This window comes from Bombus fervidus, chromosome 11 (genome assembly GCF_041682495.2).
Source record: "Bombus fervidus isolate BK054 chromosome 11, iyBomFerv1, whole genome shotgun sequence".
Lineage (NCBI taxonomy): Eukaryota > Metazoa > Arthropoda > Insecta > Hymenoptera > Apidae > Bombus > Bombus fervidus.
In genome coordinates this window covers 2,155,989-2,180,536 of record NC_091527.1, presented here as the reverse complement: position 1 = coordinate 2,180,536, position 24,548 = coordinate 2,155,989, and the positions used below count along the sequence as shown (strand labels likewise).

At 36.2% G+C, this 24,548-nt stretch overlaps 2 protein-coding genes across 10 annotated transcripts in view; one reads left to right on the top strand and one right to left on the bottom strand.

The window, feature by feature from the left end:
• Window positions 1–52: 52 nt before the first annotated feature.
• On the bottom strand, window positions 53–5,061 carry Rsph4a (Radial spoke head protein 4a). The gene is made up of 11 exons (XM_072012446.1): window positions 4,899–5,061; window positions 3,735–3,924; window positions 3,395–3,603; window positions 3,134–3,221; window positions 2,703–2,954; window positions 2,128–2,250; window positions 1,870–2,023; window positions 1,543–1,691; window positions 1,011–1,237; window positions 572–762; window positions 53–486 (listed from the first exon to the last, which is right to left on the bottom strand). Exons 1-11 carry the CDS (start codon window positions 5,015–5,017, stop codon window positions 434–436), a joined length of 1,755 nt encoding a protein of 584 aa, XP_071868547.1. The 5' UTR covers window positions 5,018–5,061; the 3' UTR covers window positions 53–433.
• Window positions 5,062–10,895: 5,834 nt separating this feature from the next.
• The window catches only part of Ppn (proteoglycan-like sulfated glycoprotein papilin), a 157,493-nt gene continuing 143,840 nt past the window's right edge, over window positions 10,896–24,548 (top strand). For 3 of the 9 annotated variants that reach the window (XM_072012660.1, XM_072012666.1, XM_072012662.1), the window contains exon 1: window positions 13,816–13,976. In XM_072012660.1, the coding sequence (XP_071868761.1) occupies window positions 13,954–13,976 (23 nt within the window). In that variant the 5' untranslated portion in view covers window positions 13,816–13,953. Of the gene's footprint in view, window positions 11,077–13,815; window positions 13,977–24,548 lie in introns of those variants that run through there. The other 6 variants (XM_072012665.1, XM_072012663.1, XM_072012668.1 and 3 more) reach the window with 4 other exon arrangements.

Below are 24,548 nucleotides of genomic sequence, written 5' to 3'. Positions count from 1 at the left end.
TGAAAACTGATTTATAAGAAATTTTTTTACTTTAATTCTTAAAAAACGCTGTACACTACTAAAATATACAAATCATCATAATTATAGTTTTTAATACTTATATTGAAACATTTTCCAAACATTTTTTGATAAATATAAATTTTTAAAGATCATGTACTTTTTAATTAATTTTTAAATACTAAACTTAATTGTAATATATATAATATATAGTATCATAGTTTTTCATATGCAGTATTCACATGAAGTGTTCAACATTAGAATATTACTTTCTTACATAGATTGATTGGAATAATAAGAAACCTTGTTCTCTCTCTCTCAAGATAAGTCAATTATAAGGGTACCAACAGTCGAATTCGTCTGTTTTACCAGTAAATCTAGATCCTTCTAGATCCAAACCATACTGGTAACGTAGTTATCCAGATTGCTCATCTTCTTAATCTTCCTCTTCTTCTTCCTCTTCTTCTTCAACTCCTTCCTCTTCCTCTCCTGCAAGAACAATTCCTTTTTTGCATAACGCGAGAAAAATAAAATCTTATGAACCCAATTATACTATTAATTTCATTGATTTTACCCATCGGTATAACTGGCGGAGGTGGCATCTGGGAAATTCTGTAAGCTTCTTCTTGTTCGAAGGTGGGATCTTGGATTTCCATAATCTCGGGACCGATTATGTACTGATCTTGCACAGGTGGCATGGACGGTGGACTGTAATTGTACGTGATGTATTTGTGACCCCAGCCGATGTACACGTTAGCGAAACGCCTGTGGAGAGACACCATTAAAGTAACATTAGCGTAATTTCTCGCGCATTAATTTTCCTTTAACGCGCCATAATTCCTCTTTTCCCCGGTTGATTCGCCCCATGATAAAACCGTACCCCTCGTGGCCAAGCTTGCCGTGCTATTTCTTCGATATCCCAAGGGGAATTTATACTCGTCGGCGACATAAATATCAAAGATACGTCTGCTTAATGGAAAATCATTATTGAGTAGGAGCTAGAGTGCACGCACCTTCCACAGGCGAACGCGAACGCGCCAGGCCAAATATTTGATCTAATTAACGCGACTGCCTGGTCAAGTTGGACGCGAGAAGATTGCAAGACTCTCCACGGTATTATCGAATCCACGATAGCGTCTTCCGATAGTGGTGTCAAAAGTGGTGGACCAACCTCTGCCTCGGGTCCAGCTCTTGTCTCCTCCTCCTCTTCTTCATCCACATCCTCTTCCTCTCCAATTTCCTAATTTCATGATAAGCAGTCCATGATAGATATTTTCTACGTAGATATATATTAAGTAAATTGTATTCTATAGTACTTTATATGAATATTGTCCTTTTTTTCAAGTTAATCTTTTAGCTTCCAATGTTAGATCGGTGCAATATTCATTTTAAAAATAAAATTTTGTTCTCGATTAATTTTATCTAAACTTTTTCGGTAAAATTCTTTTGTTTCGATCATAACGAAGTACATTTGATCGTTTTAAAAGTTTCGTTTATTCTTTACGAACTTGTGTTTCTGTTGTTATTATTATAAGAAAGACTAACTTCTTCTTGTGCTGCCTTTGGATTCCACCATACGACGCGGCCTTGTTTCAAAAGATACGGTGCATGATGACACCAGTTCGACATGGAAGGGTCTATTAAATCCTTAATAGGCAAAGGATCGTAATGTACGTTCTCTGACAATACTCCGCCTATACATGCAATGAATGGCATTTAAAGAATATTATATTTATATAAAGTAGAAAAATTCCTCTTTTATAATTAATAAAACGAGTCTTATATAAAACAGTAAAGAGCGTTGCGAATAATTTATAGTACTGATCTTTCTTCTTCGAATTTTCTTCCAGATAAATATGAAACGTTATATACCTTCCTCCACTTCCTCCATCAACTCTTCCTCCTCGTCTCCGGCACCAAAAGTGAAAAATCCAATCGGAGAAACTTGGGTGGTCGCGCTAATCCTGGCTATTTGTGCACGGAGATAATTCTTTTCGGTGCCAGGGAATGGTGGGAAAGTGTGAAACTATAAATCGGAAATTTAATCGTGGTTCTTCGATTTTTTATATTTTTCACCTTTCTCTTTCTTTTTTATTTTACTTTTTGTCTCTGTGGAAAATGAACACGTACCGGCGTTTCCAAATTTCCTGTGCAGTAGCGAACAATCTGTCGTGCAATTACTATCTGCTGCGGTGTAACCGGTGGCAGTTCGATCCACTTGTCCAAACCGGGCTCGTTGCATACAAAATACACCTGGAACAAAGTCGACCACCGGGATCACGCTCAGGAAAACACGCCCCGTGTTTTGCGTCGCATATTAATTCGATCGAACGTTGCGCTTTGAATGCTGTCGATGTTTTCCACGCGTACAATGTGATTCCACTTCGATTAATGGAACGTTGCGTAATGATATCGTTACGTTTAATCGTTAGTCAGAAACCATGACTCATATTAGATAATTTCATTTTTAATTCTGTGGAAGTTGCGCTCCTAACTTTTTACGATATGTCGTAATTTTGCGTAAAAATTATACGAATACATGAAAAGCGTTTTATTTTTAAAAAATAACACATAAATTGCAATTTTCACAAGTTTAATAAAGCTCAATCTAATTCGCGTGTAACAATTAATTTCTATCTCTTTTTTCGGTAAAAAAATTTTGCTGTCTTTATTGTTCTTACATTAAAGATATTCGTGAAGTGTACCTTGGTATTCGCACCAGTTCCGATTCTCTCCGGCGGTACTTCCGTTGGTGGTACCCACGAATGAGTAGGTAGAGGCGGAAAGACGAGCTTCAAACCTTCCGGTTCTTTTTCTTCCGTTGCTTCAGCTACTTCCTCAGTTTCCTCCGTCGCTTCTCTTTCCGTGTTTTCAGCAACTTCTCTCTCTGCTATAGCCATTTCTTCCGCTCTGGTTCGCTCCTCTTCACGCCTCTGTTTCTCCTCCTCTGCCATTCTCTGCAGACGTGTGGACGATATTCAGAAAGTGTTTTGCTCTCTCTCTTTCTAAAATGAATTTACTCTGTCGTGTTGGCTTACAATATTTCGTGATTCAAGCAAATAATATCAAGATAGACGGTACTTGGAGTTATTTCATTGTGAAAAATAGAATTTTCGTTTCTAAGTCATTCGTTTACCTCTAATCTTTTGTTCAATTCCTCTGGTTGCAAGTCTGCTTCTACCACATAATAATTTTTTGGACTCCCAAGTATCTTTCCCCAAAATCTATCATGTGAAATTATTAATTTAAGAATATTGTTTAAAAATTTATTCAGAACCTTTGTCCAAAATATATCGCATAAAATTAAATTATTATGGATTTTTATCCGAAATCTATCGCGCGAATTTATTAATTTTCGAACATTTCTTTTAAGATAATAAGATTTCTCGGTATTTACCTGACATTTTCTATAGGAGACTCGGCCATGAGTTTTCGTATAGACAAATTAAGCAACACCATTTGTGCTCGTGGCAACCCCACGCCAGTCTGTTCGAAATAAAATAGAAGATCCAACATGTTGGGTATTTTATTCTTTGTATCCCCTTCTTCCTCTTCCTCTTCTGTTTCAAGTTTTTCTCCCTTGTCTTCGTAGATACTCTGAACATTCTGGAATTGCAGTAAGACGCTCAAAGTACCCGTCTAAATAACGACCAACTTCCTCACGATTCACGTTATTATTTTATACGACAGTTAAATCAAGGATCCCGGTTTAATCGTTAATTGCTGGCTGTCCGTACTTTAAACAGCTTGATGATCTCTTTCGCATCCTCATACTGCGCCGGTGAAACGTATACGTCTCGTAGATGATTGGATTGAGTCTTGAATCTCTCCTCCTTGACTTTTCTGCTGAATTCCTCGAAAATATCCACCGCGTTCTTTGGCCTCTCGGCGAGTATCTTCGCTAATACTTCCGTCAAGTGATCATACCTAGGAATCGTTCAAAATCGAGAATAATATCTAAAGAAATTTTTACTATTACAATACTTTGTATTTGTAGAGATAATGAGATCGACTCCGACCGTCACTATTAATTAATTATAAGTTGAGCAATGAAACAGTCGAGTCTTTATTTCATTAAACACTTCTTTTACATTATAATATCGAGTCACATTCGTGGTACAGATTTGGTATCGATTCAATAAAGGAAGATTATATGTCTAACAAAGGTTAATTTAAATTCCAACTTTACTAGCAATTTTTGCAGACTGGGAATTACTAATTAAAAATTGTCTATGTGTAATCTTTTCATATACTATAGTAACATGATATGGTAACAATGACTAGTTGAAGTTGCCTTAAGTAGTTTCCAGAAGATCGTAAGGCAAACTTATTAATAATAAATCGACCACTAAAATAGGTGATTATATTCAAAAGCGAGTAGTAGTCAAAGATAATATTTTTGATTTGATAACCTCGATAAGATTTCCTCGAAGCGTCTCGCTATTCCTAAGAAGCTGATATGTAATTATTATTAAATTCTAACTTCATAAGGGATGCTAAGAGATGTCTGTACATTTAGTTTCTGTTTATAACGAGTATAACTCCAAATATACAATGATATAGTGACCAATGATATACATACGCTCAAAAGTTTGGTACGCTGTCAGCCTTTTACATGAAACTAACCTTTTCATACATTCTATCGAGAAATAAGAATATCGTGATCATAACTGTCATTTTGAAATATAATCAATTACAATTCCTAACACGCTTTAAACTTTTCTTTCTCAGGAATTTCGATATTCTATAGTCATTCCATATCTAGAAACACATCCCAATTTTCTTTTAACTTTAATCAATTGATCCCACAAGAGGTTAATTCCTCTTCCTTTTTACAAATTTTCTACGTTCCGCCGATTAAATTCGGTGGAGCAAGTCGCGTTTCAAATTCACGAACTCACAAGCTATCACCTGACTCTGGACTGTGTTTTTGAAGGAACTTTTTAGCACGCCGTATATCATGTTCCACGCAGGGAACATCGTCGGGCGGTACTTCATCGATGTTATAGCTGTACAGCATCTTAAACGTCGATTTATTTTCTCCGCCAACGCATTTCTGTACGATTCTACTCTTGTTTTTGATGCAAACTACGCGAAATGTTTCTAATTTTTATCGTACACTAAAACGTAACCGTTTTATACGTTTGATGTCATCGTTTTGTAACACGCGTATATCGCGGTGTCAGACAATGGCGATTCTCTCTTTTTTTCTGTCGCCTTCGTTTATTTTCAGCGTATAATCAGTGTCGTTCATCCGCTCCACGGACGCTTTAGGTTACTCGCGGCTACAGTTTCGAAAGCGTTATCTAATGACCCAATTACATTAACGAACCGAAAACGTTGTTAATCAGAATGAAATTAATTAAACCTGCAGATAAATGTTACTCCGCTGATTTTTCGCTGATACCTGTTTCCGGAAATAATGAGGTTATTCACAATGGAGTTTCATCGTGAACGTATTCATTTGTTTCAAAATAGCTACGTTTTGGCTGGAAATATGTATTGTCAGATTTAAGTTATTGAACTTTGTGTTTATACGACTGTAGTTACTTGACCTGGAATTAAGATGGGATTTCTGATGGCTGAGTAGTGAAAAATAGATGTATTTTAACTAGACTCGATTTAAATTACATGCAGAAGATATGGTTTTATATTTCTGATGTAGAATGCAATGCATTTTTTATGATTTACGTATACGATGTCGACCTGAATGCGAGAAATAAATTAAATATACATTATGAAATTAAAACAAAAGCTTTCGTAATAATTCATGTAAATCACAAATTAGAAGTTTTATTGTATAGATATAAAGTTTATACGAAAATGATTTAATAGTGAGTATATAACATCGGAGATAATCAAAATCCAATCAACAATGAACAAGTTAATGGCGCAGTACAGTGAGAGACGCGAGAATGAATTATGTCGCGCATATGAATGACCATCTATCTTAATGAAATTAAATCGCACGCGCGGCTTTCTATCAGGCTGCATCCTGGAGCACGCACGGTTTATCGTCTATCGTCTGCCCTAAATAGAAACGTTGCTTCTCGAGGTCACTAGCTGCTTCCTTTGACGCCCATCCCTAGTGCTGTGTAACAGGACACATGTCCTGCCATCGGAAAAAGTGACCTAACAGAGCGATAACCGATAAAACAGCTCGATTTAGAATATCTCCGGATAGATACCTTTTGGAAATAATAAAAATAACGAAAACGAAGGAACCATCGCCGTGAGATTTTAGGTAATATGTAACCGTGCAATTTGAATTTACCGATATTTCTATTATCCGATCGTTATGCTCTGGATTGAAACTAAGATTACACCAATAGAATTTTAGAATTTATTAACCTACCATATTCACGTACAACGAATTGTAGAATTATATAACATTGCGGAGGTGGAAATAACAAAAGTTATACAATTTCGTGGAAGGGTTAGGAAAATTAGTCTGCGGAGTAGAGAGAAAAAGAAATTGAAATCACAAGCAAGTTGGAAATTGTAGCGCGGAGAGAACTTTTACAAAAATATCCACTATTTAAATAAATAGCGATGCTGCCACCGCCCCCGCGAATTTTACGATCAAGATCATCGTTTGTTTAGCGCTCCCATTTTCAGACCGATGTTTATTTATTTGAACACGACCAATTTCTCTTACGATGTGTATATACAATTTATATCGTATGACAAGCCGTTTCTAAACACGCGTTCCTCGACGGAGGAGGTATGCCGCAGAGAAATGATCATCCAACGTAGTGTTAATAGTTTACCAAGCACCTTGATTTTTAAACATGATTACGTTACATACACGAAACGCAATTGGTCTTGTAACTTTTCGCCTGCCAAATGTTATTTATGAAATGTGACGCAACGTTTGACGCATTACCCTGTTTCCAAGAAATTTTTCGAAAAGACCACTGGAAATATGTTTAATAAATTGAATAGAATTTAAAACCCGTATTTAATTCGTATTTAAAACCGATTAAGTATATGTTTCTTGTTCTACATATTTTCCACCAAAGAGTGTAAGAGTCTGTGTATTTACAGTTTCATGTTGTACAAAAAGATTATTTATTGAAAAAACAATTCTGCTCTACTGTAAATGTTTTTAGTTGCTTCAAAATACATAATTTCACTATGAATAACCAACGCGAATAAAGTTACAACGATATATTATTAACAAATTTCCCATCATCGCCATTTAATTTTAACAATACTTTCGACCGATCTTTTTTTTTTTGAAGTCAGGTTAAGTTCGTCTATATTTCTCAATCCTCTTCAAGTCGCGATTCCTTCCTATAATAGAATAACCCGCAGAACTGGCTAAAACGTGTTTTCAATAGGGAACACATCTAAGTTCGATTTATTAAAAAAATATAATTTTAATTTAATATATATTCAACTGTGGACTACTATTGGAAAAGTAATTAAACTGAAGCAATATAACAAATAATATATTTAAAATATGGAATGTTTGCGTACGGCGACAAACCATTATAATACGATTTTTATCACATTGAACTAGATAATTACTTTGCTTGAATATTTTCATGATTAAATTTTCTATACAAACAGTAACTGAAAATAGCTATTCAAAAAACATTGCAGTTCCTTCAAAAATCACGACTAGCAAATTAGAAATTTGAAGCGGGAACCGTTAATCTTAATTTTCGTTTCCATTGTCGTTGATAAAAATACGAATATGTAGAGTCACAGGAAAATCAATAGAACCAGGAGATTTGGAATAGAGAGAGGGAATCCTGACTGCAGGCTGACAATCTGTACGCACTAATTAACTGAACGCAATCGCGTTCGCTAATCGGCCACCAGTGGCTTTGGGATCGCGGGGATTACAGAAACTCGCGCCGCTATCAGTTAGTCACACGTGCGACGCGATTTGTCATCGGGGTCAATTCGTCAATGAGGGATCGGTTAGGGAGGGGTCAAACCGCGGCACATAGCGAATTTTCGATGGCTGAATCGCTAATAATCTCAATCTCGTAATTTCGCGAATGGTATAACAGGTGGCGTCTGGTAAAGAGATTCGCGTTTACAACGGCGGAAATGTAAACGTTATCGATCTTCGATCAGTGATCGGATAGCATCATTCGATGCATGTGTAAAGCTAATGAATGTTCGGGAATGGACTTGTTGAAAAAATAATTAGGTTTCTGTTGTATTTTCTTTATTACATATTTTTATTGGAAATTACCAGTGTTTCCATGTATAAAGTATCATTGATCTTTTATATGTTATATGTTTTTAATATTGGAACTTTAAATTATATTAGATTGAATTCATCTTGAAATCGTCGACAGACATTGAACAAAGTCAATAATTGTCGGCAAATATTGATAAGCGGCGATAGCTTTCGAGAAGTACTGAGACTTGCTTTTCAAGTTTATATTTCTTTTGTTTTTTATGTTAGAATTAATCTCTTAAATGAAACAGAAGGTACAGAATGCGATTGTAAAAATGCATAATATTTAAATAAGTACTAATCTGTATCAATATTTACAATATATCTAATATCACACGTGTATAACATGTATTCACAGTACAGAACAAAACAAAATTAAAGAATAGAATATCGATAGAAATATAATAATCAAATACACGCCAAATCAATTTCATTAATGTCGATAACCAACAGCAAATATTATCATATAATTGTCAACAACATTCGTATAACTCCATGCACTCTTCCACAGTTTCGAAATATAAATCTTTCGCAGTGACGATTAAACTGTATCGATGATTACAAATATCGATACCGAGATATGGATAACTGTCAATAAATGTTAATCATTCACAAATATTATCACTAAAAACAAATACATAATTTCACTCATTATACTAGCGCTGTAATCTAAACTTCGCGCTTCAATCACTCTCGTCCACATCGATATCATTAGCTCAAAAATTATACACGTTTAGACTTGAAAGACATGTATATACTTGAATCTGATACACATTCAGATATACACAGCAGAAATAATGTGCTTTGAAATTGAAAAGCGGCTTGTTTTCTGATCTTGGTTACACACGTGATAAACTAGAATAAAATATCAATAAAGTTTCTTGTAATTTCCAAAGAGGAATCAATTATAAATTTATGTCATAAATATAAAAAAATTGATATCAATCACGAGCCCATTTCGTCTTAAGCCCACGCAGAGTGGCGTAGGTGTGATCGATGTTGCTCCGATTATTTCGATCGCGGCGATTCGGTAATAGGGGATAATTAACAAAATCGGAGGGTGATTAATAAAAGGCACGTGTTGACGCCGTGATCGAGCGCCGGCGCCGATTCATCCTGACGCGTTAATCCGGCTTGTCGAAATTGAATTGGCGGGTTCGACGAGCGTATTGTTCGTGCGACCATACCACGCGCATTAATTAACAAACGGACGTTAACGTTCGTCCGCTAATCGCGTCCGTCGAATTTCGCGCGACGTCGCGTCCGAGTCGAAATGAGATTCACGCCCGATAGCACCGACAAGAGGCACGCTTCTGATTACGTTACGCTAACGTTTTCCTTTTTTTGCAACATCGTAACAACTTGTTTGATTACTTTGCGTGAACTATTTGCGGCTTAAGGGTGACCTCGTTGCCCGTTACCACGGAAAATATACAGGAGGCCCGTAGGATGGCGATTGAAGTAAGAGTAATATTGCCATATATCGTTAGTATAACGTACAGGTGAAAAACATAGGATCACTTTCTGATTGCATCTATATTGAGTCAGGTAAAATTTTATTCTATCCAGATCACATTTTAACGAGAAATTTCGATAATTATGAATTTTAGATAAATCTATTTTATTTCTTCCAGATGTAATTGTGGTACCAAATATGTCACTTATACAAAAAAAAATTATATTATCCAAGAGTTGATTCATTTTCTCTGGTTGTCAGATTATGTCAGTCTCATAACAGCGTTTGTAATTTGATTAATTGAAGATTAAAAGCGACAATCGAATATTTTACATCACTATGTTATCGATTTTCCAAAACAAGTAAATATTAAATAGGATACACAAAGATCGAAATATACGTAATTCTAGAACAGTACATTATTTATGTACATTATTCGATATTTTCATTTAATTTTTATTTTTAATCTATAACGCAACTGATAACACGATCTAAAGACAAATCGCTCTATCTTATCGCTAAACTTTATATCGTTTATTTAACCTCTTTATTACAATGTTATTATAACACGATGTGTAACTCGGTTGCATTTATACCGATCAATTCATTCATGTACTCATTCATACAGAATACTCATAAATCTCCAGAAGTGATCTAATCAGAAATTAAAATCGTATCCAAACACACCACAAACAAAAATCTCTCAAACATCGGTCACCCTTACTTATCAAGGCTTTCATTCTCAAACCGGTTGAAAATTCAATTCATAGAAAAACATCCAAGAAACTCGAACGAAAATCTCCTATTCATGAATCACCGCATTCGTCCGAAACTTTCGCCATCTAATCTTTCGAGCAGGATCAAACCGAGTGCATCGAATTCGTTAATCAAGCAGCGTATAGCTGGCAGTTCGAGTGTGGAGAAGAAGCACCGTCTTTACGGTACTTGCAATTTTGCGGGGGCGTTTGAGTATGAATGAGTAAGAAGTCCCCACCAGGTCCTCTCTCCCACCCTCCAACTATTCTCTTCTTCTCTTTCGGTCCTCCACCCTATCGCTGTTTCTCGCCCCTCCCGCCCCTTCTACGACCATCTCTACCGCCAACCTTCTATCTGCCTCCCTCTCTCCATGCGTCTCTCGTAACTCTCCCTCTCTTTCTCTTCGTACGTTCTGCTCTTCCTCTTTCTTTCTCGACTCGAACCGAGAGAGCAGCTCGGTATCGGGGGTCGGTACTCTGTTCGTGTGCCGCGTTTCTTTCGGTCAGTTTTCTCTCGTGAGTTCCACGCGCGCGTCCTTTCGCAAGGATTTCACTTGGTGCCGGTCTTAACGTGAATTAACCGGATAAGAGAGGAGGAGGCTTCTTGTCGAAGGACTCCCGCTGGACGGGGAACTGTCATCTGCCACGATGCGCCGTCGAAGCATACGGTTAGTCCTAATGGATCGACTTACGTCGTTTTTCTGTTCCGTGAATATTCGTCTCGAGATTCTGGCGAACGGAACGTTCGATGGTCGAGGGGCTTGTATCTTGCTTCGTGTTTTGCATGATTGATCGATCGGTGGTGAGAGAGTGTATGTATTTGTGTTACAGTGGAAACTTGGATTTGAACGATTTGATAATTTTGAGACTATTTTAGTGAAGAAGGGTTTTACATCCAACGTTTCGCTCGCTAGTGTCTCCAATAAATGTATTAAATAAGGTATTATGTATTGAGCGCGACAAAAAACTACGTATATATAAGATTATTGGAAAACGTGAATATGATAATTCACATTGAAAAATATATTAGAATAATAGGTAGTTTACAGGAGTATACCATACAGGTTTGAAAAAATAGATTATTACAATGTTATAAATACATTAATTTGTACAAATTTCATAAAACCGTAGTACCTAAATATTTAGATTCGAAAGAAAAACCAGCGTCGAAAAAGAAATCCTTGAAATTGTCTTTCATAACCATAATATTAAAGAATGGGCTAAAGGAATAGGATTCGATACTATAAATTGACCAAAAAAAAAAGTTGCATTAACCTAACGTTAGTTTTCTCAAAGAGTTAAAGATATTTCCGGAATTATTAAAAATCAAAAAATCATTACGAAAGATCCATGATTTCTTTTCAAATACCGGATAAATCTCATGATGAGGGGATAGAATGCAGCGCGATTAAGGTAGTTGTTTCTCAAGCATCAAAATCGAATCGTTCACGGTAGTAGAACATCTCGGGCGTCGAGGAAAACTGGAAATAACCGGGTTGGAAAAAGAAAACGGGGCAGAATCTGGGAAAGGAACGGCGGAAGAACAATTGGTTCTGTGCACATAGGTTGTTAAAACGATTTACCGCCTGTCCCATAGCTATTAAATCTTGTCGTTAAAACTTTCTTGTCGTTTCGAGCTTCTTTCAAGCGTGAGACACGTCGTACGCTTCTCTCGTTCGACGATCGAGAATAGAATCCAGCTAGAATTGGCGAAAAGCTGGTCCATGATACTTACATAGAAACGATCGTTGGTGACGTGATAACCTCTCCGTTAAATTTAATTAACTGTCTCGGTACTTCCCGTCATCGACTTTGCCTATCTCTGTTCTTCTGTCGCTCAAGTATCCCATCATGATGGAATCGTGTCGCTGGTTACTATTAAGGGGGCTATCCAAGAAGCACGCGTTCCATTATTCATCGGCCGTTTCTACTCTCGCATCGAACGATCGCTCGTAAATCGCCGGTTCACTTTTCATTAAGACGTCCGCGAGTAGAGTGAATGAGCGGTTGAATGAATTTCCAGAACCCATTGCTCTTCCTGTCCACTTGCCCTTGAACCATTCCACACTGGGTCACAACCGTGTTGCTTCATTTTTCTACAGTTTGTTATATTTAACACGTGCGTGGGGGAAATAGAGAGATATTAATGGCATTATCGGTTATTATCGAGAATTTTCAGTATAGAAATTGGCGATATCTTTGTTTTACAATTTGAAAATATTGACGTAAAATATCGAAAATTTATGGTATATATAAAGTGCCTCAAAGTGTAATAGCTATATTTTATGAGTATATTTTATGAATATAACCAAACAAAAAATGTTATATAAACATAGATCATTGGTATTGTTGATAGCTATCGTCGTAGTATGCGAATTTTGAAGTAAATCATGCATCTTACAGTCGTGGTCAGTCTAATAGTTTGCTATGAGGAATGAATATTAATGGTGTTTCGTGTGAAGAACATGCTAGTGGGTTGGGACTAGGTTCTTAGAAATTGCATGAAATATATTAACTAAATAGATTGATGTTCACCGAAATTCTCTATTAATATTGCAGAGGTCAAAAGGAAATGTACAAGCGATAAAGTCTTTAATTTGAAAAAATTATAAATAATGTTGATATCGTTATATATAAAACATATCGTTATACGTACACATAAACGTTTGAAAATTTCTGAATAAATCCTACACATTATTATAAGTGTTACCTATGTATTGTATACCGTTTCGTACTTAACATTTTAGAAGAAAAACGAAAAAATACGCTTGCGCGCTTTTTCGTTGAGCCCTTCGATTGATTTAAACACCACGATTGGCTTGTTAGCATATTTAAAAATGGTAAAATTTTCGTCTATACGAAACAGAAACTTTCGAAAGTGCAACGTGCAAATGAAATAGCGTTCGAACCATCTGTTAGTACCTCTCGTATCTTCTCCATTTCGTGAGCATATTTAGCGAACGATTAGCAAAAACGGACTAACAAAATTCTCAAACAGAAACACCGGTGCAAAGTATATTCAATTACGTCTGGGATCATCTATTACGCCGTAATCTCCAAAAAGATGCCGATCTCAAACTTCACCAATGAAACTACCATTACTTCGAATTACACCTTTGAATCTTGATACCAGCGACAAATAGAAAGCATGCAAGAAAGTAACCAAGCACACAGACGGTTTTCTAAAGAATCAAATTCCGTTGATCAGTGTAAAAGGGATCGTCTGTTTATCGGGGGAAAAAAAAAAGTGTAAACGAAACGCAACAGCTCGGTGAAAGAGAAAAAGAAAGAGGAGTGAGGGAACGAGAGAAAGAACGAAGGGGGAGAAATTGACGGTGACTTGAGTGTCAGAAGGCCGCAGGCTCGTGGTCCCTGACCGGTCGACGCAGCCTCCTCCCGGTTCCAGAGAATCAGAGTCACGTTCAGTCAGTGGCCGACTCCCGTCCGCGGAGGTGGTGCGCGTTGTCGTTCCTTTGGCTCTCATACCAGTGTCGAGAGGGGTTTTCCGGTATCCAAGCCGTGGGTCCGGCCGATCTTCAGCGGGAATGACGGCCATCAGGAGCACGTGGTTAGTGGACAAATATTATTATATTTATTTTCTTCATTTTTCCTTGGAGCATAAATGAAGAACTTTGAAATTTATTATCCATAGTTAGGATACACTAGAGCTTCTAGTGATCAGATATTAATTATTATCGTTGAAAATGACGGTCATCAGGTGAATGTAGTTGGTGGATAAATATTGTTATATTTAATTTCCTCGTTTCTCCTTGGAGTATAAACGGAGGACTTTGAAATTTATTGTTAGGACGTAAGACAGATTAGAGTTTACAATGATCAAATATTATTATATAGGAAATGACGTCCACCAAATGCACGTAGTTGGTGGGTAAATATTATTGTATTGATATTCCTCGTTCTGCCTTGGAATATTTCATAGAATGTTCATAGTAGGAACACATTAGAGTTTATACTGGTCGAATATTAATTAAGATCATGTAGTGTGGTTCAGATGAATTATCATTCTTGAAGTAAGTGAAACTCTTTTCGGTAATTAACTTTATATTTCGATTTTGAATTTGGAGATAACTTCGAGACGTAGATCTTCTCATCAATCAGGCAATTATTCGACGATGTATTGTATTAGCGACGAAACTCGTAAAATCTTTGAAAATAGAAGGACTACACATTTTTATCGGTCTCATTACTCCGCTTATCCGAGTGTTACGCCACATACGCGCGCCGCGTACAATTGTGACATAATTACGAGGCCGCGCGTCGCATTTGTCCACTTTTTTCGCAGGTTTTTCGACCTTGCCTTCGCGTTCCCTTCGAGTCGAGTTGCTTCTGCTTTCGTAAGTGATGTTATGGTCCATCAAGTAAGAAGATAATGCATCAATGCATATTTGCCTGTGCGGGATTGAACGATATAAATTTCTCGTTAATTTATTGTCGTCAGAAGCTGTCTGTTCGGCGCCATACTAATCAGAATAAATTAGGAAATAGTTCAAGTATCAAACTAGATAGACATTTGATGATTCATAGGAGATATTAGAAATGTTTCTATAATTGATGTTTGAAAGTATGGAAAGTCTCTTTTATTCGAAATTCTTCAATCAGAGGATTATCTATACAAATATTATAATTTTATTTTTCTTGAAAGAAATTATTTCTCTAAAGACTATATTACAATCCATAAGTTAAATATTTAGTATACGTATTATTCTATTGAATAGAGTTCTCTTATTTCACAAACCTCAATTTCTTTATCTTAACCATCAGATTACTCTAAATTATCCAAAAAGAATTACTTTAAAAGATTACTTTTACAAATACGTATTATTAATAAAGCTTATTGTATCGATATTCTAAAAGCTCTACTAGAAAATTGTCCTTTATGATCATAAAATAAATGTTTGAAATTTTCAAGCATTTCCTCGATTGCTCTATTCGCCCAAAAAATTCAATCCCCTAATCGCTTCGAACAAAATACACCGGACAATTTTCGAAAGTGGGGAAAGAATGCGGCTCGATGGAGTTTCAGTTAATCGAGGATCGAAAGCGGCAAAGCGGTTTTTCTCGCCGGTTTTCCGTCGAATAAGGCATGACTTTAAAAGCGTAAAGTAGGTTCACATGTTTCCGGCGTTGAAACTTAATTGAACGGGGACGAGCCGATAGCTGGGTCCTTCTCGTGTGAAAATTCATCGAAAAATCCTCGGTCCCCGGCTGTTCTCGGATTTTTACGATCCTCCTGACACACAATTCGCATATGCCATGAGAGGGTAGACCCTCTGGCGAGTTCCTCGAGACGCGGACCGGAGACATGTGCACTCTTCTCTCCAAGAACTCTGTTCGTCATTTGTCAAAACACTCCAGCAAAGCTTGTGTATTGCGTCATGTGTCGTACGGTTCCTCTTTTTTTCCTCATAGTTTCTTTGTGAGCAGTTCTCTTCCTTCAAGGGAGATAAAGAGGCTTGTCGCGTCCTATTACATGTCTCATGAGAAAACCTTATTAGAATTTTCTTTTATTGTCAGTTGGACAAATTTCACACTTAGGAATTAATTTCTTTCCACTCATATTTCTCTTCGATTTTTGGTAATGTTAGTTTTATGTGCGGCTACAAATTTCAATTAAATCTTAGATTAGACTAAATTTTTAAACGAACAAAGAAATTAAGATAAAAGATGTACAAAAAAATATATAATCCAAGAAGAAAAACAAATTTTTACTTATGTATTTTTACAGAAGTTTCGGAAAACGCATCGTTGTAAATTTATAAAATTTCTATGAAAAATAACGAACTGATCACTTTGTCAGATCACCATTCTAATAGTTCTAGTTTTAAGATTCTATGAGCAACTATTTAAAATTGGTTTAGAATCACTCGTTGTTAGTCTGTGTGTCATCTTCGTTACAACACTGTAGTCATATAATTGCATACGACACTTACCCACTACTTACATAGTAATTTAATCTACTTAACCTAGATACAGTAAAGTACTATGTATTATTACTACTACCTAATTGCCATGTCAATGTATTAAACATTTTATCGCGTGACTGATCGATCGTAGTACTAAAGGATTAAGAAGTACATATATAAAAATGAATATTCAGGATTATCGTACTACATAAGCGTAATTACAGAAATATCGCAATTACAAGGCGTGGATATAAAAAGGAGCCTGCAATGGCTGTTTGCGTAATTCTTTTTCACGTAGTGCTAGTGTTAATTAGAAAACAAAAAAAATACTAAATTCCTTCCCTTGCTACTACTTTATTTCAGTAAAATATTTTTTTTCGTTAATAAAAGTTTTATTCTCGTCCTGACACGTGTTAGCAAGGGGAGTGCATCCGTCGCATTTTTACGAGCATTCGTGTGTTGCTATAAGCTATTTTGTCGTAGTAAGTTGGTCTAACATTATATAAGGAAATTTTGTATATTTCGTTTGCTTCCTCTTCCCTTTTTCTTGGAAGCAAAGTTCGGGAAAATTGAAATCCCGGATGAGATAGAATGAATCACGTTTCTTAGTACACCACTGTTTGCTTCCTCTTTTCGATATAGAGAGAAAATATATCTTACGTCAATTGCAAATTCCTGATGTCTAACGTGGTCTCCCAATTAAAACGCAGTGTACAGGATTTATCTGACAATGAGTCCTTGAAGACCGCAAGTTTTGCGTATAGTCGATAATTCGCGTTAATATTTCGAAAACGACGATAGAAACTTACTGGAAGGTTCTGCGGATGTTAGTAGAACGCGTCTATGCAATCAATGACGATTGATATAACAGTATTTACTTAATCGAAAGAGTAATTAAGATCACAGGAAACTTCCCACGTACTCTTGCACGCGATATTAATAACGAAGTAGACTACAGTCTACTTCCAATCCATAGACCAACCTATAAAACAGCATATAAACCAACTAACCTATATAAAATCAATTTTCTTCTTGTTTTATTCTTTAAGTCAAGTACTTCGTGAACCATCTATTCTCCTCATTTTTCAAGCATTCTTTTACGAATTCAATAATTAAGAGAGATAAAACGAATTTCTATCTTCTCTTCACTCCTTAAGCCAAATATTTGTTTAACCATCCATTCTCTCTGTTTTTTTATTTTTAATTCTTTTAATGATCAAATAATTAATTAATATAAAATCATTGTTTATTGTATGGTCATTCATTTAGTTTAGGATTTTTTAAACCACCCATTCACATCACACTGCAAGAATTCTTCTACGAATCAAATGATCAACACTCGCAATATCAATTTTTGTTTTCGCTTCGTTCTCTAAGTCAAAGATTTCTTCGACCATCCATTTCAAATACCCTTCAAGAATTCTACGAATCAAATGATTAATCGACCCAAAATTACAGTCTTCATTCTTTGTTCATTCTCTAAGCCAAACATTTTTTCAATAACTTATTATCAAATAAATATTCCACGAATCAAATAACTAACACAAAATAAGTTTCTCTAAGAGAGTGTCTTCTCTCTTTTAACTCTCTTTACATTTGTTCGTAATATCCTTCAAGAATTAGCAAAGTTTCTATCTCAACAAAATTGGAATAACCACGATCGATATTTTACATTCGATTACGCGGTTGTTTAAATCATTTTCGGTCCCATATAATAGGAGGAACGATTATCGCACTTGACCTGTATTATCAAGACATCCCTTCGCACATATAATTGTGAGTTGACAATATCTGGCCCTGGCGATAATCTAATCGGTTAATTGGCAAGTCGTAATTCCTCTGGCCAACCGAATAGAATCGCAAAAGCGCTCACGATACGTTTTCATACGATTTACGGTTATAACAGTACTCCACCTGCACTGTATAAAGGGTTATTGTAGCTGGTAGAGCTTTCAGGTACCATTCTCCTGGTCGAGCCGTTGGCAGGACAATGGCTTATGCTAATTCCCTGCCTCTATGTAGATGTCCTTCCGACTCCTGTACACCAGCTACGCGTGTAATACGTCAGATTTAAAATTCAGCTCGGGTCACGCTCGCGGTGAGCACAAGATTAACCATCGGAGCTTGCGGACACAAAACGAAAAGAAGATACAGAAGAAAAAAAGAAATATGAGGAAAGAGGAGGAGAAAAAAAAAAGAAAATACGGAGGGAAGGAAGTGCGACAGGAGATGCGATTAATTTCACGTGTCTTATCCCGCGAGTGGTTTCGAAAGTGAATTCGTGGGACTTCCTCCGGCTACAGTTCGCGTTTGATCTTTTTGGGATACTCACTGGTGATTTTTTTAAGTTGCGATAATTGACTAGCTCGATCCTCTCGAAATTTATTAGTTGATTATATTAGTGAATCGACAAGTGAATTCTTGATTATTGACCTTTAACCGTTCAAACAGCTTTTATGACTTTAGAATTTTAATTTTGCAAAATTTGCTTGTAAACTTGATTTTATTAGATATTTATTAATATCGGCGAAATTTCTGACAGAGGCAGAATGTAAATGTAAATTTAACTTGAATCTAGAGTGAATTTCGTGAATGCGTGTTGTACATGTTATCGAATATATGTATTCGTTTAACGCTCGATGGGACTAAGAATAATTTATTTGTGAGATAAGTAGATTTCACACGTAAATTGCTATATTAAAACGAATATGTTTATTGGCTTTTGGTTTCTGCAATTTGTTATAATTGTTATCGTCGATTAAAGATAAATCTGTAAATAGTGGCAAATAGTGTTGAACTTACGAATTTCCACGATAGTTTATTTTCTGTTTTATTAGAGCTATTGCAGTCACGTGAAAATATTTCCGCACTTTATTTAAGCAGATTATTCATCCATATCGGAATCGGCGTTTATTTAATCGCGGTTTTTTCTTGCAAATAGACCATATCGTTAATACACGTTAACGGCGTCGTCATCAATCAGCCCATTCGGGAATCCGCGGAAGAAATGTCTGCTCTGACTCGGATCATCGGTCTGTCTCCCTGCACACGTTCCATTTGTACCCTTTATGACACGAATATATATCGCTGGCAACGTTGAGAAATCATTTTGTTCCGTAATATTCTGTGAGCTGTGTTCGGTTGATGCTCGCTCTCCACGTACAACTGTACAAGACCACCGTCATAACGAAAGAAAATAAAATCCAGATTGGTGCTCCGGGAAGAAACCCTCTGGAAGCTTTAGATCTCGATAGGAACTGTAATTAACACTCGGCCTAGAACTCGTAAAAACTTTCAACAAGCTATTATACCTATACTTGGATCTTTACCTTCGTTTTTACCTTATCTCGATTTTGGTTGCAACATCAGAAAAGAAGTAAGATCCGATTTAATTGCATCTCTGTGATATGGCGGTATCTATAAAGAAGGAAGTAAAGTTAAAAATTTAGAAATTTCTGGTTTAACGATTGGAAAATTAAAAAATTTCTAAGTTAAAAAACATCCAAACGTGTAAGTTCGAATATATGAACATTTGGAAATGAAAAGATCTAACAATTTGAGAATGAAAGAATTTGGAAAATTGAAAATTTGAAAGTTTAAATATTCGAAACATTGAAAATTCAAGAATGAAACGATTCGAATTATACATATTTTTCCTTTCTATGGTTTCGATCCTAATCGATAGGATTGAACATACTCCTGCAAACACACGTTTGTCCTAAAATTTTCTAAAACCGTATACATAGCTGCTATATACTCGCGTCTCAATCCCTCCACGCCCTCGTGGATCACGCGACAAATTGAACAAGCTAAACGCGTCTGTGAGAACCGATTCGGAGCCATTTAAAACGATTAGCCGAGGCCGCGTTTCCACTGTGTCCCTCCGCCCGTAGAAAACGATGTCTGTCAAGGTTAATCTTAATGCCTCCAACGACGGACAAGTGTCTACCCCAGTCATCGTCTCTTTTCTCATCGGTGGCTCTTATGCCTTTCGAACTTTTGTCTCTTTGCGACAGGGTGTCCGTAAAGGGTTGTCGAAATAAATAACCAGGCAACGACGACGAGGAACAAATGGAAGCGCCCTCGAATATGCATCGACCCGGAATTCCCAAGTTGGGAAGCGGTCTCTCGAGTAAAAAGACTTATAAGTCACGGACGATTCTGTGTTTCGCCGAGTTATTTTGGCTCCCGTGGGGAAAGCTGTTATTTCTGTTCCATAAGTTAATACGCACGGCGGCAACCTCGGTACCGGATTTTCGTTCTGCACACATATGCACCTCCTCTGCCTCCTTATTCCCGGTCGCTCGCGAGATCAGCTCGAAAGTATTGCCGTTTATTTATTGTAGCCGAGGCAACTTGTTGTTTGCCGAAGTGAAATTACTGTTTTCCGTGCGTTGAACTCCATACCCGCGGAACAGTGCTGTCGAAATAGTAGCTTTGATCTCTCGAGTCGAGAAGAGTACGTTTACCTCTGTAAGACTAAGTGAATACATTGCATCGTTTCGGAACAGAGTAGCTTCGATTATTTTGAATGAGGATGGAAGATGTTTCGGTTGTTTCTGAAGGTCTTGGCTTTGCGACGTGAAGAAAGGATAGGGATGTAAATGATGAATATGACGGTTTACAAAATGTGAATGTGGTGGTTACAAATTGAGCTTAGATGAGTGGTGTTCTACTGTTTTATTATGAATGTTGGCCTTTTACGGGCTCATATTTCAATCAGTTTAAAATTATGAAACAGTTGATGATTGTTTTTTTTCAAAAGGTTTCTTTTTATTTCGTATTATTCCCGTTCGTATATTGTTTTATTCAAAAAGTTTTAGTCTATAATTCTATTATATCTTTCACTGGTTTCATCATTCGTTTAAAGCAATAATGTTTTTTTTTTTTCGAAGGGAACTAGCGGAGAACCATTTTTCTTTATGAATATTACATTTATTCAATCCCTATCTCTAAAACAACAAACTCGACCCACAATCTGCATAAAAATGCATCGTTTAAAATGGTCTCTTACGTTCATTCAAAATTTCCATTTTAACACCAGTGATTACTTATTGGAACCTTTTATCCCGATAATGATCTCGAAGCTGTAATTTTTATTTAGATAAATGGAATTTTTTCTGTGTCTAATCTTATGCAGCACAAAATTTCTTCGTTCCGTTCTCATGATAAACGTCCCCATGCTTAATGCGTATACTTAGAACAACCGAGTTCCTTGAATGATTGAGAACCGCTTTTAGAGGGTAGGCGATTAGCATGAATTAATAAGAGGGACTGCACGTTTCTTTGATGCAGCCGACCAAACGTCCCTTTAGTAGTTGCACATGTGTGCACGTTGCCTGTAATTGCCACCTATATTCTTGCACAGTAAACGAAATGAACGTCGAGTGCTCATTAAGGTAATTCATCTTTCCTAGTAAAGTGTGATTGAAATGACGGGGTGGTTTTAAGGAACACGTCGAAATACACAAAAATACCTTATCAATTGCCCCTTTGTGTCGAATAATGTATAAAATCACTCAAATACTATCTGTTTGTAACGCTCCTTCTCTCTACCACTAAAAATTATGTATATGTTACAATGCAACGATATGTTATTGTGCTTGTACAGGTTTCTCAATACATGAGTTACAGAGCCATCGTAATACTCTACCATATTATGCTACAATATGAATATTATAAATATTAACTGCAACATTTTCATAGTAAATTTTATACGCAATACATACACCTCCTCTATGTTTTCATCAAACTTTGGCGGAAACTTTAATAATTACTATACTAACCACTATATATACTAAGAAACTTATATAACATTATAACGAATACTTTTCACGGCCATATCCCATTATTACAAACTGTACATTTTTCGGTATACGGATACAATAATACGGTTACATAATACAAATACAATATTGTAGTACCCTATTTATCTGAACCTGTCAAGGGATGAACAGTTAGTTAATAAAGATACATTTGATACGTAATACGTGTAGCAGTTTACTAATTTTACTTCATTACATACGATTCCTGCGATTAGTGATTGAATTTAGATAGCGAAAATTTAGATAATCGGGCACTAATTAGAATTCCATATAATAGAACATAACAGGCTCTTCATATTATATTATTAGTTTCGATCATCTTCCTTATAAGCGGTAAAATTTTCTGTTTCCCCTACAAATTTAACGCATATGAAGAAAACTCTGTAAATGAGAGTTACTGATTTCAGTAATACACAGGCAAATAATTAAGTCATAAGAATGATAGAAGTGTAAGAATTTACATGCAAATCATCTATTTCTATTAATTCAAATATCCTGTAAGCAAATAAATTTCCACTATAAATTTTTATTAAACATTCGCAAAAACTACGTAGTTGGCAACACCCTAACCGAGCTACGAGACAGAACGGTAGTTGAATGTAACCGAACCTGGGGGTGTAAGTGACAAAGCACAGTTTCGTGAATTAAGTATCACGCGTTTCGAGACTGGGTCCTCAACTTCCACCATTCACGGAACAAGTCCAATATCTCTGGTGGTCGGTTTTCAGCCAGAGGGTCGGCGGGATCTTGCTGAATAATTCGAAAAGCCAGGTCAATGGTCGACGTTAAACTTTCGCCGTGGCGCACATGTGTTCTTCCCCGGTTGCCCATCCATGTCCCGACACGAGGCTTTTTCGCGGAAGGAGAAAGGTCGGTCGAAAAGGACGCGCGCGTTAACTTCTAGACTTTCCGCCACGACCTTTCCGGCCACGCCATACGACTTTAAATTTACGCCGGCCTGGGAATACCGTGACGCCTATGAAGAGCCACGGAGGAACGTTTCAGCTGTTAAATAGATATGATAGCGAAGGAGGCTTTTAAAAGCCTTAAGGCACTTGTTTTGTTAAAATATTTTTGGTGTAAAGTTTTTAATACATTTTTATCGAGAAAAAAAACATTTCTTAATGATATTAAGGATATTATGGATTTTTTGTTAGTATAATATATATTAGGCAGTTTACACTAAACGTGTATTCACACTTTAAATCACTGTTTTATGGCAGCAAATAGTATTTATATAATATTTAGTGTTTTTCTTTTTTATAGTATTCCTTTACTGATAATGTTTATTTGGAGTAAATTTTTTATAGAAAAACGTTTCTCATATAATCTAATATATTTCTCTTTCGTAAAATATTAAACGAAATAAATCTTTTTTATATCTTTCGATATAATTCGATTTGAATGGAGCATAATAATCGTGAAGCTGAGCGGAGAAGTAGCAGGAATGTACTTTTTTTTCTATAACTAATTGTAAGATAAATATAGAAAATGATACGTAGAATCTGTACTTATCTAGAAGAAAAATGGTACAAATGTTTTCTCGTGATAAGCATGATATCTTTAATATTTTAACGATCGTGAGGATAAGGATTTGTTCTGTAAAAATTAAAGTTTTTTATAATTTATATGTATTTTCTTTATGACTAATTAAGTATTTTGTTGCTTCAATGAGTCACACCAACGACGTAAACGGTTTGAAATAGCTAGTTTTTTCTAGTTAATAATAGAAAAGTTCTGATATTCATCGAATATAGATTTTCAAATGAATACAAGTGTACGAAAGGAAATTCCAGTGAGTGGTTCGATTTCTATTTCCATTGCAACAGATATTTTTGTCTTTCGAATGTTAGTCTGGTTACTCTTGATCCTATATATACATTGTCGATGGGTAGCGTTGGCCGACTCGATAATCGTTTGCGCCCGCAATTTCCGGTACAGAGGATCGACGTACCTTCAGACGTAATACTCAATGTTTTTTCAGTCGGGTAAAATTGTTTGCTAAACCATCACGCGCGGAACAAAGTTGGAACGCTTTGTTGAACCGCGAAACGCCGATATCTTCGAATGGTTTCGTATATGTATATTCTTAGTGAAATTCACGTGGGAATTATTGAAAAGAACCAACGTATTAACGTAGGTAAAAGATACCTTTTTCGAATTCCAAAGCGTGGCGCAATTTTTCTTTCAAGACGAATTAGATTTACGTCTCCGGTTTAACGTAAATAAATTAGAGTCCCTTGTTCTTCCCTTTGCCATTAAAAATACATACGGTGGACGAAGATCCATCGGGATATGCTCCGCGTGCTGCTCTTCTACGTGAAATAATAGCGGCACGTTGTATCCTCGAATTCACGAACCGTAGTAGCGGCCAGTCAATTCTTGTCAGCG